We start from the raw sequence: 18,777 nt of genomic DNA, 5'->3' as shown, positions 1-18,777 counted from the left end.
CAAAACTCATGCCTGTTACTGTGCGGGCGGGCCCTGGAGCCGGCCCCCATCGTCTCGGGCACAGAGCCTGCCTGACAAGCATCAGCACAGCTGCTGACCTCATTCACAAGTTTGGCTTTCTGCTTTGTTCCTGGAAACTTCTGGGTCCACCTCAGCTTACAACCAAACAGCATTTTTTCCTAAGTTGCAGCAGAGGGAAGAGTGAGGGAAGGTGACCGCAAAGGACAATCTCAGCCCACTGGAAGGGAAAACAAGAACCTGACCCACTGACCGTGAAGAACAGAGTGGCCCCTGTGCCGTTTAGCTCAGTGCCCCTCCCCTTCACACACCCAGCTGCCAGTCTCTCGGGGCCACTTGTTCTAGTTTTCACCAGACCTGGAGCTCTCCTTCCTACCTCTGTGTGTGCGGTCCCCTAATTCCACACTCTTGAGCCTGCCTCCTTCCATCCACTCGTCAGTGCCTCTTCTTCCAGGACGCCCTCCTTGATCTCTCAGCTGAAAGCTCTCTCTCACTTCCAATGAAGCTTTGTTTTTACCCCTCCTGTCTGTTTTTTCTCTCCTTTAGATAATTTGCCTTGAGAGAGCAGAGAGTGAGACCCCGATCCACCTTTAAGTCTCCCCTTCGATGCAGGTCAAAGTACCTTGAACACGGTCTAGTCTTCATAATTGTTTGTTGAGTGAATATGCAGATGGACAGTTGGAAGACACCGCTCATTTGGCAAAGACGAGCTGAATCTTCACTCTGCTTCTTAGGGTGCAGGTAGCCAGGACCCCTTCTGCAGCTGGGACACTGACTTTGGAATGCCCTTGACCTGGTGCTCTCCAGGAGGGTGACTGTGGGTTGGTCTCCTTTTGGAGAGGGGAGCATAAGGATCCCCCCTTCTCTTTTCAAAATGTCCAATAAACCTGCTTGTTTTTCTAAGCTGCACTCAAGGTTGCTTTCTCCCCCCAGTTCTAGAACAACTCTTTCCTCGGAAAATGAAATGTAAACACGCGGATAGTTTGGGGAGATGTTGCTCAGTGGAACGTATGGTTTCAATGTCGTGGCAGCTCCTCAGTTCAAACTTGGCCACAGAAGCCGCCATTCTCTGCCCCGTGTAGGCCTGCTTCCTCGGGGTCATGGTCAGGCTGGTGATATCCAGAATGTGACCAGCATACCCAGCCCTGGCTTGTGGCACTGCCCCTCAGGCTGGGGAGGCGATCGCACAAGAACTTATGCGCATCTGGCTGAAGAAGAAATGTCAGAGGCTCTGGGTAGAGGCCGAGGTGCAGACGGGATACTTCTTAGTCCTACTGAGTCTACTGCAGTCCATCAGCAGGATTTGGGGAGTGGAGCAAAAGAGGAGAAGAGGCAAAACAACAGATGACGTTTTTTAATTTGGGGCTTGTTGTCATGTTTATGGTTAATTTCAATCTGCTCCCAGGCAGACTTAGTGACCTGGGGGAAGACCTGCCCTCTCTGGGCCTGTGTCCGCACCTGTGAAATGACAACTTGGGCAGATTCAGTGCAAAGAAGGAGTCACTGAACCCATCGTATGAGCTGGGCACTGAGGATGGAAAGCCAAATGGAGCCTGGTCCACACCCTTAATTGGGAGCAGGCGGAGAGACAAGCCCTTGGTGATTTCAGGGCAGAGGACAGCGCTATGAGAGGGGCCCCGGATGTGGTGGGGATGCAGAGGAAGGGCACTAGCTCAGCCATCTGGGGAGCCTTTCTGGAGCAGGCAGCTGCTAGATAGAGCCTTGCAAGGTGACTAGCCCTCCACGAGGAGGAGTGATCGCCGAGTCCTGACGGGGCCAGGCTGTGGGCGTGCTTCTACTGCACCTGCTGTGGCAAAGGCTCCCATGGGCCAGGGATGGACCCAGAGAGACAGACAAGTGCCTGCCTTCACAGAGCTCGGCGTGAGGTCATTCTCAGCTGTGCTCATGCCATTCATCCCCCTTCTTCCTCCCCACCCGCATCTCCTCAACACCCCAAATTCCCACCCTTCTCCCCTCGTTTGTTCAGAGAACTCTACCTAATGTGACCTGAACTGTATACAGATGCTTAGATGCCTACCTGCCGAAGACCATTTCATTTTCCTCCTGATCAGATTAACCCCCTGCCCCCTCCCCCCACTTTCCAGAGTCCTTAATTCTTGCACCTGGCCATGCCTTTGGGTTCAGGAATTGAGGGTCACTCTCAGTGTAAGCCTGGAAAGGAGCTAACCCACGAATCCATGAGAACTCACAGACCCCCTAAATCAGTGGTTCCGGAAACTTGGCTGGGCATCCAACTTGTGTGGGCATGTTTAGAAGTATGGATTCCTACCTCCACAGATTCCGATTTGGCAAGTCTTGGACTGGGCTAAGGAATCTGTATTCTTTTCAATACTTTTGCAGGCAATTCTGTTCTGCCAGCTTGAGGAACCCCTGGATTACATTATGAGGTGATTACTAGGCTTTGAGATAATGGAAAACAGGATAATAGGAACTGGGGACAGGATGCCTGGTCATAAAACTGTTAACAAACACTACTTAACAAACATGGACTTTGAAAGCACTTTGTATGAACAAGCAAATAAACTAATGCATGCACAAATGACAGGGCAGTTGATCTTGTGTCTGAGCTTGTGCTAGGTGTTTCCTTGGACATTAACCCAAGTCACCCAGCTGGCTACTGGGCAGCTCTGTGGCCTCATTCTCTCTGGCTCTGGGCACAGGAGGGCGGGACACACAGACACCAGCCCTGAGTTGCATCAGGGAATTACTGGCTATGCAAAATCCTTCGAAGTACTTTCTGTCTGGTTCAGAGCTCAGATTTATTTCCCTCCTCTCCCTTCCGGATTGTGAGTAATGGCTCTTCTTACAGCATTATTATTGAAGAAGCCATAAGGAAGCACGGAGGCAGCAGACTCCCTCGAACCACTGGATGGATAGAATCTGTCATTACATCAACCCCATCATCCTCCCTCTTGGCTTACAAAATCCCTGGCTCAGTGGTTGGGGAGAAGCAAAGTGACCTGATGCTATGAAGTAGGCACCCGGCATGGGACCAGACTCCTGTCCAGCCCCCACCTGCTGCCTGCCTGACTCCCACTCTGCCGCCCCCCACCCATACTTCAGTCTCTCACCAACTCCTCCCATGTGGAGTCACTGTCCCCAGCCTCTTTACCACCAGAATGTCCAGCTTAGGGCTGCCCTGAGATTTAGGTAGGTCATAGCCTGACTTCTAGAACCATCCTCCCTTCCTCCCTCTTTGGGTCTGTGCCAAGCAAAGACAAATCAAAGGTGAGCCCTACCCTTGGGGGTCCTTTGCCACTTTTCTTAACTGGCTTTGTCTATAACTCTCCATGTCTGTCTGCTTTATTGGCTCAGGGTGACTCATCACAGCTAAACCAGGAATAAGTGATTCAAGAGGGAAAGTGGAAAGGATTTAGAGATTCCACAGAAGGCAAGAGCAACCTTGTCAAGACGGTCTTGAGTCAACGGCAAGCGTTTGCCATTGGCCGTATATCTGAGGGATGCAGTTGTGTGAAAGAGAAGAGCCATTGAAAAGAGATTGAAATCCCAAAGAGCCCTTAATTCTTCACAAAGTAGTCAGGGAAAGCTAGAAGAAGGTATTCTGTCCAAGCCTGGAGAAAGCAAGAGTTAAGTTAAGCTGTGGGCCATCACAGTTGAGGTTAGTGAGAAAAAGCATGTACAGCCCACTGATTTGGTTTTATAATTGAATATAACTTTAAGGCATGTTTCTTCCAATTATGGTTTTCAATAAGGAGCTTAGTCTTTCACATTTTGTAGCCGGAAGGCATGGAGGCACAGGTTGTTAGCCCTGAGCTGTAACATCAATAGGAAGCCTAGATGATTGATGTAAGGAACCCCTACTTGCTCCCCCTATTGTCAGTTATGAGAATTGCAGATAAAGGGCTAAGGCGCCATTAATAACCAATCTTGAAAATTCATTCAATCCTATGAAATTATAGAAAGCCATTCTCAAGATGGAGTGAATTTCAGCATCAGTTTGTTCTCCACGTCATATGAGGATCCCTCCTTCCCTGACCTGTGCTGCGGGTCCTTGAAAGAGCGTGCTGGCAGAGGCCAAAGAGCCAGGTGGAAGAGACCATAGGCCCCTGGGGTGTGTGTGTGGGGTGGGGCGGGGTTAGGGCGGGGATGGTGGTGGAGAAAATGCTGAGTTCGCAAGTCCCTCTGGCTTCCCTGAACTGCCCAAATTAAATTTATTTGCTTTCATGGAGGTTAGTAACCTGGAGACTTTCCTTGCAATGTTTCCACTTACCCTCAAAGCATGCAATGGTTGGCTCTCTGCCTTTCTGTGCTCAGCACTAAGGTTGTTCTGGGACCCCGAGGGCCTCAGGTTGACCAGCTGTGTGCATGCGTGTGTGTGTGTGTGCGCCCATGCATGCATGTGCACATGGTAGGGGGTAACCTGAGCCTTAGCTGACATACTCTTCAAGTCCTGGGACTTCCCTGTGTGGTTGTGGCCTTAAAAAGAAAAAAAAGAAGCAGACGGTGAAGGAGAAAGGAGAGAAGGAGAGAGAAAAAGGCAAGAACAGAAGCAGTATCTGCGGATGCGGGATGCCTGGAAAACTTGCGCAGGCCTAGTCTCTCCTGTGCACATGGCCCCAGAGTTCCCTGGGGCTGCGGGCTCTCCCTGCGGGCTCTCCCTGGCAGCTCAGAGCCTGCTTTGTGTCTCTGAGGGTCTGAAGGCCCCTCGGGCTCTGGTCTGGAAGGACAGCCGTCTTGATTTCCACTGCTCCTGCCCACCCCGGCTCACGCTTTTCCCGGGGCGTGCGCTGCCTGCAAGGGTCGGCTGGGGGCCTGGGCCCTGGGCCAACGTTTCCCCACCAGCACAGTTTTTCTCTCTCTCTTCCTCTCTCTGGTGCGTTGGATGGTTTCATCCTGCCCTGGGCTTTGCTTCTGTAGTGATTTATCCTTTAACCAGAATGACTCATGGTACCAGATTTTATTTGTTCCAAGAGAAAATAGCAGAGGGCACTTCTGCCCTGTGGTCTTGGGAGGCTGTTCTGGGCGCCTGAGCCAGGAGAAGAGCTTAAGCTGCCCCACAGTGCAATTTTATAGCAGCAAAGGCTGAATCTGCCCCAGGCCTGACTGCCCATAAGGGCACCAAAGAGGAGGAGGGACAGGCTTGGAGAAGACCCGCCGTTCTGCCCAAGCAACAGTCGCTCGGGCCCTTTTCCCTGAAACCTCTCCCTGGACACCATATTCTTTTATGGAGCATAGACCAGCGCAGGGAAACATAACTCCAGCAAAATCTGCCCACAGTAGACACTTCCTACACCATCTCCTATTTCACCTTCAGGAAAGCCCTTTTGGGCTCTGGCATCATTGTGCCCATTTCACAGATGCAGAAAATGTGGTCCAGAAAGTGGCTGTAAGGTGCTCTGTTCCCCTGGCTTGGAAAGTGGCTGAGCGGAGAACAGAACCCAGGTCCATGTGGCTCCGAAGCTTAGATGTCTCCTTAGTAAAAAGCCCCCTCAGTATGCCTTCATTTATGTGCCCCGGCAGGACAGCTGTGCCAACCATGAGACCTGCCACAGCCTCAAAGGAAGGGGCCACCAATGAGAGGCTGGAAATAGGCCGGGGCTGGAACCGGAGAGAATGGCAGGGCCAGAGGGCACCCCGGGCTTAGGCTTGACACCTGGTGTTCGTGGATACATTCCAGTCCACCCCCAATTCTATCATGAGTGGGACTTATCTCAGAATGTCCATTTAGACGGTCCATGCTATGAAAGAATCAACACCTTACCCCAATTAGAATTTAGGTGAAATAGGTATCACCTAGTAAGGAGCAGGGCAAGAAATCCGGAAACTAGCAAGAGGAAATGAGCAAAGAGAAGAAAAAAGAATATCCAAAGGAAGGAGAAAGTAGAGGAAGGGCTCAGAGAGACAGGAGGATGCCCAGGAATGACAGTGAGGTGTGAGCAGGTCCTTCCCAAGCCTCACCCCCAGCTGACTGTGGCTCCCCAAGTCCCCATTTCCCCACACATAGGGACACCTACACGGTTCAGGACATTTTGTGTCTGCCTGTGGTCATCAGCTTAAGATACTGGGAACAGAAATCTCTAGTCTGTGGTTCTCAGAGTGTGGTCCCCAGATTGACAGCACCAGCTGCCCCTGGGGACTTGCTGGATAAGTGCATTCTCAGGTTCCACCCCAGACCTAGTGACTCTGAAATTCTGGACCTGGCGCCCAGGGATCCCATGTAATGAGCCTTCCAGGGACTGTGACGACCACTGAGGTTTGAGAACCACTTGATCTAGAGTAGGAACTGAAGACTTCACAGATGTTGCATCGAGTCCTTTGGAGAGCTCTTGACTGACTCTGTGTGCCTAAGTTCACATCACGGGCATTTCCATCCATTGCAAGGGCTCTGGTCCTGTACAGGTTTGCCCAGCGCTGTATGCTCCTAAGCTGGGCCCTGCCACTACTTCCCAGAGGGACACTTGGGATAACCCCACCCCCTCTGTGTTGCAGTTCTCCTCTCCTCTGCCCTCTGGGACACTGCACCCCCTTTTGCCCGTACCTCTGATTGTTCTCTCTTCCTCCTCCCCACTCATACCCATAGGCATCTGACAGTGCTTTCCGCAGCCCCCTCCTTCTCTCTGATCGCTCCTCTTAGAATGTAGTACTCCCAAACACATCTGAATCTTGGCTCTGATCTCCCCACCCAGTTGAAGGTCTCTGGCCCCTGCTGCCAGCTGATGACTTACACCCGATGACCCTTGGATACTTCAAACCAGTGGGACCAAAGCTTAGCTCATGTTCCCCCAAAGCTGGTCTCCTGTTGCCGAGTTTGGCTTTTCTGCCTTTTTGTTGGCTTCCCAGTCAGCAAGATTTGCCCTCAGTCACCTTTCATACTGTTTCAGCTGCCTCCTTCTTGCCCTAACTCACTCGACTCCAACCACACACATTGTTCCTTGAACATTCCAAGCATCTTCCTACCTCAGGGCCTTTGCACTTGCCATTCCCTCCACCTAGAAGAGTCTTTTCTCAGGTATCCATGATTGTCCCACTCTTCCTTTCCTTCAGTTCTTTGATGGCTATCACCCGAGCACTGAGGCCTTTCTTGGTGACCTGCATAAGGTGGCAGCACTCACCTCACCCCGCCACCCCACTTATAAGCCCTCTTCCCTTGCCTAATGTATCTCTGTTGCCCAGATCACCACTGGACAGACAATGCGCAAACTAATAACCTGTCTTGTCCCACTAGAAGAAGAGCTCCCTCAGGGTTGGGACTTTGCAGTTTTGCTCACCATTGAATTCCCAGGACCTAACACCAGGCTCATAAGGATGAATGAATGAACTGTTGACACTCACAAAGCAGGCCCCTTCCTCAAGCCCCAGGCCTTATACCCTCCACTCGCCTAGACTTCCATAGACCTCCCACCAGCCTCCTCACCTCCAGGATCTCCTTCCCTCAATTCCCCCCTTCACATAGTAGCCAAATTGAGCACTCCAGAAATTACAGCTCTGATGAACCACTCTCCTGCTCTAAAACCTCCATTGGCTCCCCATTGCCTCCCAGATACAGTTCCCTTCTCTGTTGTTCTCTTCACCCTCCCAGCCTGTGACCTCCCTGCTTGGCTTTCTGCACCTTCTCCTCTAGCCACATGGGAAGTGTCCTTTTTCTAAACGTGGCCTCTTCTTTTCCATCTCTGTACAAATATCCATGCTAGCCCCTCCAGTTCTCTCACCCATGTGCATTCTGCCCATGGAAATCCTACCCATCTGAAAGCCCCTTCTTCCACAGCCTTTCCTGATTCCCTCCACTTACTGAATTAGAACTTTCTCCATCACATGGATTCCCACCATCCTTTCTGTGTGCCCTCTCTTGGTATTTATCATGGAGTATTCGGGTTCTATGAACATACACCCTCCCTTCCTGGCTGGGCTCAGCACATTTATGCGAATCTGCTAGTGTTGGGTCCTAGGGACACCATTGTCTTGGCTCTTGTGAGGCCAGCAGTGGGGCCAGTGGGGAGGGGCACCTTGAAGGAAGACTGTAGGTTCCACCTGGCCTCTGGGCTTCTGTTCTGGGCCCCCTTGGGCCTAATGAGATCTGGGCTCCAGACCTGGCTCAGAGCCTTACTAATTATGTCCTCTCTCTCTCTTGCTTTTCAGTTCCTCCACCTATAAAATGGGGATAAGCAAACTTCTCTCACAAGTTGCTCATGTCCCTAACTTGCACCCAGGGAACTTGCCATGCCCTCTTGTTCTTAAAGCCCAAAGGGGTTTAAGTTCCAAAGGGGCCCCTTTGCGGAGCCCACTAAGGCTGTTTGGCTTCCGCTCCCCACTGCCCTTGATGGGAGAGTGCCAAAGGCACTGCCTTGCCGAGAGCTGAGTCTTCTCTCTCCAAGGGGTGAGAGCTTCAGTGACAAACTGAAAGCCCATGAGGCCTAGTTCTGTTTCTCTTCAGCACGAGGAGGCTTCCTGCTCCTGGGAACTGAAGACTTTAAAAACCAACTGATTTAATGACTTCAATGTACATGCATTAGAGTCATATGGATTAAATTTCTCTGGAAATACACAGGGGCTTTAAAAGCAGGAGCAGAGAATACTCAGCACAAGAGGAATTTGTTTTCTTTTTTCCTTTTTGTGTGTCTGTGCATGTTGTTATTGTTGCTAAAACCGAGGCATGCAGGAAACTGTTCAAAATTGTGTCCACAAGCTTTGACCAGTTTGAGCCTGGAATTGGGGGTGCCATGGGCAGGAGGTGAGGGGCTCAGAAAATAAAGTGGCATCCCCACCAAGTCTGTCCCCTCATCCTCCAACTGTTTCCATCAGGCTCGGGTGCCCTTGACGTTTAAGGAGGCCCACAGCCTGGTAAGTGGGGGCCGGGCCTCATAGGCGCCTGTGGTGGATGATAGCTGGGGGAGGGGCCTTCTATGTGGCAGGGTTGGGAGCTGAGTCTTTGGGCAGGGGCTGGGGAGTGATGTGGTTCCACACTGGCAGAGATGGTGATCCTCAGGAGTCCCCCTCCCCCTGCTAGAGTCTCCTGGGGGAGCTCTTTAAAACACAGATTCTGTGGCCTCACTACAGGCCCAGGAGATGTGAGCCTGGGATCCAAGTCCATACCCAGGAGGCAGGAAGAGCCTGGGTCAGAGAGAGACGCTCAGCCAAGTTGCAGAGGCCCAATTTCAGGTTTGGCCTCTTGCTGGCTGTAAGGAATTCAATCCCCAATTTCCTGCTCTGCACATTCACATTTGAGGTATTCTTTGACCTTGCCTAGCACTGAGATAGGTATGTTCATATTCATTTTACACACCAGTTAATAGAGGTGCAGGGAAACAGAGCTTCTCCCAAGACCTCCCCCCAAGCCGCCATCTTTGGATGGCAAACCTTTGCTTGCACTTGTCTTCCCTTTGAGGTGTCTCCTCGTAGGGAGTTGAACCAACACAAACCCCTGGGGCCGTCCCCATGCATCATTTCCAGCCAGCATCTCCCAAATTACACGGGCATCAACCTCTTTCCCTATGATCAACATCCCCAGGGGCTTAGGTCTGAATACAGCTCTTGAGATGCTGCCTACAGGACAGGAAAAATGGGGGCCAGAGGGGAAGCAAGGAAGTAAGATGATCAGGGGTATCCCTGCAGTGAAGACAGGGATTGTCCTGTGGACCCCAGATCGTTCTGCATGAGCTGCGGCTCCCTGGGACTCTGAGGCCTCTCTCTGGCTCTCCCAGCCCATGAGCTACGGCAGAAAACAAGCCAAGGTCAAGTGGCTCCAGTGCAATACCACTCCCCTCCCATGACGTACTCAGATCAGCAAACAGGACCAGGAGTTGAATCTATCCTACATTACTGCTCATCTAGGCCCATCCTCCAAGACCTCACTCAAATGCCCCTCTTCCATGAAGCCCTTCTAGAGACCCCAGGCATGCAGATTTCTCCTTTTGAACTCTGGCTGGGTTTCTTTTATGAGTGAGATGCTGTGCTGGGAGAGGATGATGCTGTCCAGGAGGGGAGATACGCCTAAGTGACTCCAGCGTAAGGTAGGAAGTGATATTGTCACCAGAAGAGAGGGCTTGGGAAGGGTCAGACCATCTTAGGCTAGGAGAAGGATCTGGAGAGCCTCATGGAGAAAGTGGCCTCACAAAGAGAAACATAATGAACACCAGCTTGTATTTTGTCTTGTATAATTTAATTATTTCAGGGGTATTAGTGTGGCCTCCTCAAATGGTCTGTGAATTATTTGAGAGTGAAACCATGACTTACTCATACTAATATTTTGCAGAGTCTAGTAAAGTTTATTAACAGAAGCTTAATAAACAAATATGAGTCAAAACAATTTCAATCTTGCCAAAGCCAGTTCTATTTCATCCTTAACCCTTAATCCTATGTAAAAAGTTTGGATGTTATGCCTCTTACGTTTGGGCAGGGTGAGAGAGGTTTAAATCATTAATTTAGTCTTTCAAAGCATGTTCTTTTGAGCATCTACTAATTGCCAAGGAGTGTACCCCTCATTTTAGGAAAAAAGGTGATCACTATTCAGCTTGATAAACATTATAAAAAATGAAATACAAACCTTATGGGGGCAACTCTTCCAGTGATGGGAAGGGAAGGTCGGAGAAGTGAAATCTCAGTTGGGAAAAGAATAAGAAAGAGGACTTTCAGTTGTAGTCATAAACTAACTGCAAAAGCTACATAAAACACGTGGAACAATTATTTTCAGGCACTGGACAGCAATCAACGCAAAGGTCAGTACTTGAGAAAAGGGAACCCCAGCAGCTAATGCCACATTCAGCCTAGCCCTCTCCATGAAGGCATTTTCCTTATTTTGGCATGGGAATGGAATCCAGAGAGCAGCAGTCTTGCTGCATGGAGGGAACAGTGATTGGAGTTGGGGCTGAAACTAAGAGTCTGGTGGGGGCAGGCAGAGGGAGAGAGCCACAGAGAAAGAGCCCCCAAAATTCTGCTGAAATTTTCCCTCAGGATCCTTGGCTGGCTTCTAAGTTGTGTATGCATAGTGGGAGACTCTAGAAAATCTGTTAGAGAAGAGCCCTTGGGGAAGAGATATTAGAGACTGTCCAGTGCTTGGGATATGTTGGGGTACATGCTCAGTCTGAATGGAGAAACTTTAATGAATACTACAGGCTTTCAGTTGAGATCCCAGAAAATTCATGCCCTAAGAATAAAGACCACAGCCCCGAAGTAAGGACAAAACAAGATGATATCTGCCCTAACCAAGGCCCAGGCCAAGCCACAGTAAGATCAAGCCACAGTAAGATCTAGGTGATTTCCTCAGTATTTTAATTGCCTATCAGAACAAAATGTGTACTTCTTTAAAGGAAGATAACATAACCTAGAGTCTCTACTGTGTACTATTCACAATATTCACCATAGAATAAAATACAAAAATTACTGAACAGGGAAAGAATCAGGAAAAAATGACCAATAATCATGAGATGAAATAGTCACTAGAAGCAGACCTGAAGATGCTTCAGATATTGGCATTAGCCACGGACTTCAAAATAACTATAATTAGTATATGAAGTAAAATAAAACAGAGTAAACAATAAGCAAATGGGAGAGATAGATAGTAACTATTGGTTCTAGGATGCCTGCTCCCTGTGTTGTTTTCATCCCCATTTTTCAGATGAGAAGATCGAGGGCCAGCTGTGGAATCCTTGAGGTTTCACAGTCAGGGGCAGACCCTGGGCAGCTGGGACAGGAAATCAAGTCACTGGACGTGGGGGTGTCTGCACATGTGAGAGCCATGTTGGGCAGCTGGTGGAGGGGAGGTGTGGGGAGGTCTAGGGTAGGCTGGGGTGGCAGCTCTCACTCACCACTTCTTGCCGTCGATGTCATGCTGCTGCACCGTGTAGCCGAAGAAGGCAGCCCTGGAGCCGGCAATGATTCGAGGTTTTCTGGTATCTATGTTGAAGGTGTCTGTGAACCCTGGGATGGGGAGAAGAGGGTAATCAGGCAGGCAGAGGTGTGGGCTCCAATGGCTTGATGGATCCCACTGGCAGGTCTTGGCTGTAGGAGGAGTATATTCCCCTCTCCTTGGGGAGTCCCCATATGAAATGGCTAAGGTAGTCCCCGCTTGTAGGAGCCCATGGTCTGATGGGAGAAGGCCCAGCCCTGACCCTGCAAGAGCCATAATCTGATAGGGGAAACATAAAATATATTCCCAGATAGAACAGTTCTGGCTGGGAAGACCTGGTCCCTCCTGCTGAGGATTCCTTGTCCCATGGTAGGGGTGGGGACAAGGCCACTCCTTTCCTCCTCTACCACTCCTACGTCCAATTCTGTTTCTTCTAGCTTTTGCTATCTTCTTCTGTTTTGCTTTCTATTTTCCCTCCTTTCTCCTCCTCCTCTCCCTCCTATTCTTTCCTCTCTGGTCTCCTCTCATCTCTGCCTGTTAAAGAGTCAAAGAACTGACTTCCCACCTGTCCCCCAAGCCTGGGGTCCTAATGGTCATGGCTCCAACTCTGCCAGTTCACCACTGCCTTCTGAATCAATTTGCAAAGCTCTGCCTGGCTTTAGTTGGGGACACTGCTTGGCTGGGGCAGTCAATGCAAAGCAGAGGAAGAGTTCCATAACCCTTTCACCCTGGCCTCTACTGTCTTCTCTGTTTGGTTAGGTCACACATCAGTGAACTGATTCTATCTGCTGGAGAGCCTTGGTGTTGAGCCTTTGGTATTCTTGTACCAAATCACAACAAACAACAACTCACATCTGCGTGGTAACTTGGGTTTCTGGATCTCCTCACATCAGCCATTATTTTCCCTTAAGGAACCTTGGGAAAATAAGCAAGCATCATCTATATTTGGCAGAGGGGTTTCAGCACCAGAGAGGTGAAGGAGGCTTGTCCAGGGATGCACAGCAAGTCAGTGGTAGCATCAGGAGCTAGCCCCTCAGATGCCTGCTCTTTGACTCCTTCTCTCCATGAGGCATTCTCTGGGCATGTCTGGCCTCCTTACCTATTATGATTAACAGGAACACCAAACTTGGGACCCATGAGATTTAAGAGGTAGGATCCGACCATGAGACCAAACTTTCAGATTAAAGTGAAGTACAACCAATAGAATAGAATAGAATAGAATAGAGTAGACAGAATGTCATTGTCACTCCTTTCATGTGTAGGGCACTTTATGCCTTTCAAAGATCGTCTATATATATGTTACCCTTTGACCTCCATGACAGTCTTGTGATGTGGGTAGCGAAGGGTAGCCCCCTAGACAAGGCCTCTGAATGTGAGGCTTGCACCTTGAGTGTTCCATTGTCCTTCCCACGGACACTGAACTCTGGGCTGAGTGTTTGAGGGTGATACCCAGGAGCATCTACTTGAATAAGACCTATTGTATGGGAGCAAGTAGTTTCTTCCACACTTTTTTTTTTTTTTTTGCTCTGAAAATGGATACAGTTTCATCATTAGAGTCATTGAATTACAGTCCCAGAGGGAAAACTGGAATGCCTTAGAGTAGGGATATTAGATATATCTAATGTCAATTGATTATTAGTGCTGCCTAGAGCACTGAGTTAAGAAAGATTCTGAGGTCAAGTCTGTGTTGAGCAGGCAAGACTACTGTGATCTGTGAGCAGTGCCCGCTGGGGATAAGGACCATGGCAGCAAGTTGCTATGTAGCTGCCAATCCTGTCTTCACGATTCTTAATCTGCCACATGAATTTAGTGTCATGGCCCAGAGTGGTGGTGGGAGCAGAGGAGTACCTAACCCTTTAGTGCCTTCTTTCTAAGGCCCAGATCATGAATGGGCTTCTCAGCCTGGTTAGCAGTGCGCAGCCTCAGGGAAGAGGTTCCTGGTCTGGTGAGCACAGGGGGATCAAGGAGCACCAGTTCTTAGCCAGTAAGGGCATGTCATGGAGGAGAGAGGGACACTAGTGTCCCCTGTGCAGAGCTGAGAGGTGGCTATGGATGGGTTAAAGAAGTGGAGTTGCAGAAGAGGAACTGCAAATCGGTCCCATAAATGAACACACTTACACACATGCACACACCCGAGCACACTATAGGCGTGTGTGCACACACACATGCTCACACACACAGATGTAACACACAAGTCTGTGCGCGTGCACACGCACACACACACACTTTTATATGCACAGGTCACACACAGTCCCTGATTGTGTGCAACACTTTACCTGGCTCCCTGTGCCCCCTGTAGACACCCCGTGGCTGTCTCTGGTCCTCCTGTTTCTGGATCTGACCTCAGCAGCAGGGGGTGGCCCGGAGTAAGAGGAAGACGCATTCTGACTCTTGAAACCCACCCACCTGGAGGGTGAGGGTCAGGGAAAACAAGGCCAAAAACTGTGTCTTTGAGGTCTTCCCGCTATCAGTGCTTCTTGTGTGAACATGGCCACAGGGATCCTTCTAAAACCTGTGAGGTCCTGTCAGTGCTCAGTCCCATCCGCTCCACCAGGTTCCCACCCCACACAGTCAGGGCCAGACTCCTTACCCACAAGGCTCTGTGTCACCACCCCCACCCCCGTGCTGTTCCCTCTGCCCCTATTCCCTGTCCTCCTCCTCCATCCTTCTGCTCCAGTCGTGCTTTGTCAGACCACCTCTGCTCAGTGTCTTTGCCCTGGCTGTTCCCTCTGCCTGGAAGGTTCCTCTCCGGGTTAGCCACATGGCTCACCCTTTAAGTCACTGGTGTCTCTGTTTTAGCTCCTTTTTGTCTACCAGCAGACCACCCCATCACTCTCAATTCCCCTTCTCCATTCCTCCTGACAGCACTGGTCACATAATATATATTTGTCTGTTTCTTGTCACCTGGATGGTAGTTGATAATATTCTTAGGTTCTCGTTAATGGCATGAGACACTGCTTTGCCCTCCTGCTCACACTTAGGGCCTGAATAGAGACCAAGCCCTTGGCGCAGAGTCCTATGGACCGACTGACTGGAGGGCTGGGGATCAGGAGGCACACGGGGCTGGGGTGTCCTCTCCCTTTCATGAGGAAAAGGAGAAAGAAAAGTCTATTCACTGAGCACTGAGATGTTCCAGGCACGATTCTAGGTATCTAACCATCAATTTTACATTCATTAGTTAAATCTCACACCAACCCTGTAAGACAGGTACTATACCTCTGGAAGATTAAATAATTTGCCCTAAATGAGAGCAAGTCCAAGACCAAAGAGCTCCGGGCCCTGGGGTGATTGATGTGTAACCCCTGGGGGACCAGACTTTCATGAAAAAGACCCACTAGGGAGGAGGGAATATTCTTTTCAGAGAAGGGGATCTTCCCTGACCTCTGTCCTCAGATGTCAGCAGGCTTTGCCTTTGGGGTCTGCTGGGAGAAGCACACGGAGAGAAGGCAGGCCTCCCTGTGCTCCTTCCCTCACTTGGGGGTCTGTCTGGGACCAGCCCAGTCTCCCCCCACACCCCCATCCTCAGCCTCCTGGGGACAGGATTAGTGAAGTGGGCCACAGGGAAGAGGACAAAAGCCCCTCAGGGTCAGGGTATTAAGTGACAAGGTGCTGGGATTTTCTTTTGGCCAAACGGAGTCAGAGAATGGATTTCCTAAATGTGATGTCAAGTCCGACACTCTGACCTTGGCTCCCAGCAAGATCTGTGGCGTGCTCTTCTGATGGCAGACGGCTTCCATGCTTGGGGAATGTACCCTTCTCAGAGATTTATGGACTCTGAGTACCAGTAAAACCAAACAAAGTTGTTTTTGACAGGAACTGATAGGCCAACTGGAGCCACACCAGGAGCCTGGCTTGCCGCCCCTCCGCCCTGGGCACTGATGATGGAGGGGGTAGACCCACAATGTTTGGGCTGCTCTCCTGGGGACCAGGGCCAAAGTGACATCGGCTGCTGCTCCCTTTTTCAGAAGCATATCTGTCTTCTTAAAAAGCACCAGTCAGTCCCAAGAAGGGACGGAAGACACAGCCCTGAGCTTGAGTACCCCTCCAGGCTAAGGTGAAGGCCACTGTCCAGCTACCAGGTGGGGCAGTCATCGTCCCAAATGCCGCGAGGCGCGCTGGCCAACACACGTCCACGGCTACTGTCGGCCAACAGCTCCCCGAGGAATGCTCACTCTAGCCTAGGGGCGGCTGCCGCAAGTCCATTTTCATTGCTCCCCGCCATTGCTCAGCCCTGTCCCGAATCCTCCATGCAGGCCCAAGACCTCTGCAGTCTCCTCTTGTGTGAGTTTTCCTCTGGCTCCCTGCGGGGCAGTCCCTAGGGGTCCCTTTCTGAGCCCCAGACACCCTTGCTTCCTCCCGCCTCGGGACCTTTACCCCTGCCGCTTCTTCTGTCTGAGCCTCTCTGAGGAAATGGATTTCTCACCTTCTGAGAATCTGTGCTAAGAACCAGTATCTGCTGGCTTCTTCCTGCCTTAGTTTACCTCTCGGCCCTCTGACTTAGGTACTCACAGTCCCCTCCACTTAGATTATGATAACAACACGGATGGCATTCACTAGGTACCAAACACTCTTCTAAATTTATTTCATCCTCCCAATACCTCTTTTTTTTTTTTAAGATTTTTATTTATTTATTTGAGAGAGAGACAATGAGAGAGAGCATGAGCGAGGAGAAGGTCAGAGGGAGAAGCAGACTCCCCGTGGAGCTGGGAGCCCAATGCGGGACTGGATCCCGGGACTCCAGGATCATGACCTGAGCTGAAGGCAGTTGTCCAACCAACTGAGCCACCCAGGTGTCCCTCTCAATACCCTTTTGAAGTAAGCACATTATATTCGCATTTTACAGGTGAAGGAACAGAGGCACTGGTTGGAAACCAGCAGGGGACGCACAGCTAGGAAGGGCAGGGAGGCACTCCAGCCCCTCGCCGCCTGCCTCCATCAAGCCTCCTCTCCCCTGTCAGCCCCCGCCCCCTCACTTGAATTCCTGGCCCTCAGTGCTCTCACCCAGGCTTGACCCCTCCCACCCCCTGCTTCTTAAACTTACCTCCCCAGTCCCAGGTCCCAAGCCCTAAATCCTGCTCACTAGAGAGCTGATCAGTGAACCCCTGGGCTTAACACGTAGAATACAAGGGACCAGCTGTGCCGGAAGGAGGCAGCCAGAGTCCTAAGGACCTTGAAAGCACCAGATTAGCGGTGACAGCAAGAAGAAGCCCCTCGGAAGAACCTGAGGGTGAAGGACTCACAGCAGCCCTCCGTGTGCCCAGACCTGGCCTCAGCTCACTCCGCGGGCCCTGCTCTGGGCTGCAGTCGTACCTGTGTAAGCAAACACTTGGATGCTATGAGCTTGGATGGGGGCGAGGGAGTGGAAATGTGACCCGAACTCTCTCAGATTGTCTCCCTCTTCTCAATTTTACATGGGCCCCAAGAATCTCTTCACTTCAGTTTGTTTAAAAGCCAATCACACAGATAGAGGCAGCGGGGTGTGGGGTGGGGGAGAGGGGTGCGGCGCGGCACAGTGTGGCAGCAGAAAGACCCAGAAACTAGCTTGAGCAAAAAGAAATGATCAAGTGGACTTCTGGCCACTGGGGAAGACCATATTTCCAAAGTGAGACAGAAATGAGGTTTCAGTGTCTGACTGTTTTGCCCCATCTGCATGGCTGTCCCCTCTGCCTGGTCTGGGCAAAACACGAAAGTTTAGTGATTCTCACTCTGCTACCAGTCCAGTCACCTTTCCCTTCTGCCCCAAGGCCATTGTTCCAAAGACAAGGCATCCAAGAAGACAATGCCAGGTTTGGGGACAGGGTTGGCAAGTCCCCAGGACGCCCCCTAGTCTAGGCCCCTGCGATAGGGGCTAATACGATCTAAAAGAAGGGCTAGGAGGAGGGAGCATGTGGTCCCTTCATCAGAGAAGCTTCTTGCCCATTGAGGGAAGAAGGCCTGCACTAGAGAGAAGATAGGCCCAGCCTAAGGTGTCCTCTGGCTCTGGGGAAGAAGCCGGGACCCTGCGCGCCGGGGTCCCGTTGCCCTCCAAGAAACCTAGTAACTACACATTCCCTCAGGAAGCCCTCAGGAGGGTGGGGATCTGGGCTCTGATCTTGGGAGCCCCTGGCAGGTGGGGAAAATGTGCAGTCCTTCCCCTGTGGGTAGCTATTTGAACAACAGAGCAATTGCACTGTCCTGCAAGCTTCTCTTGGGCAGCAGCTCGGCCCATACCTCCACTGGTGCGGATGTCGAATGACTCTTTGTTAAGTGTGGGGTTAAACCTATACCCTGAGCAGAATGGATTTCCTATATCATATCCCAGTGCCAAGACTCTGAGCAACAGAAGAACAAGGACTGGGTTTCATTTACCTCTTCATTCCTAACAAAGGCTTTGGGACCCAGTAGGTGCTCAGTAAAATGTGTGGAAATGAAGTGGACCATTTAGCTCTGCCTAACAACAATACAAAACAGACACTGTGGAGCATTCCTGCTGGCTTTGGCGCTGGGCCATAGGAGGCAGAAATTAAAGTGAGCCAGCTCCCAGCTGAGGTCTTACGAGGCTTTGTTTCTGTTTGTTCACTCGCACTTCTGCCATGGATATCAGAAGTATTTCACTCAGGCTAACTCACTGACGCCAGGAAAAGGATGAAGGCTATCTGGAGCTGAGCTGCCCTAGCCAACGCTGCCTGAGATCGGCCATCCCCAGAATGTCTGAACAAGCCCAGGGAGACCAGAAGAGCTACTCGGTTGAACTTAGTTTAGGTCCGCTGGTGTCAGACATATGAACTACATGGTTATTGGGTGTCACTCAGATTTTGGTGGTTATTTGTTATGCGGCATCATTGAAGCGATTGGTAACTGATTTGGTCTGGCTCTTAAAGGATGGACAGTCAGGGAGGGGAAGGAACGGTTTCATAGCATGATTGACAAAGACACAGAAGAGGGAGGCTGGGGGG

General features: G+C 50.7%; 1 protein-coding gene across 1 annotated transcript in view; it reads right to left on the bottom strand.

Moving 5' to 3' along the window:
• The window catches only part of ITGA11 (integrin subunit alpha 11), a 112,046-nt gene that overhangs the window by 70,862 nt on the left and 22,407 nt on the right, over positions 1–18,777 (bottom strand). The window contains exon 2 of the mRNA XM_044230323.1: positions 11,802–11,913. Coding sequence (XP_044086258.1) covers positions 11,802–11,913 — 112 coding nt within the window. The remainder of the gene's footprint in view (positions 1–11,801; positions 11,914–18,777) is intronic.

Source organism: Neovison vison, chromosome 13 (genome assembly GCF_020171115.1).
Source record: "Neovison vison isolate M4711 chromosome 13, ASM_NN_V1, whole genome shotgun sequence".
NCBI classification, from domain to species: Eukaryota; Metazoa; Chordata; class Mammalia; order Carnivora; family Mustelidae; genus Neogale; species Neogale vison.
This window is presented reverse-complemented; position numbering and strand designations above follow the sequence as displayed.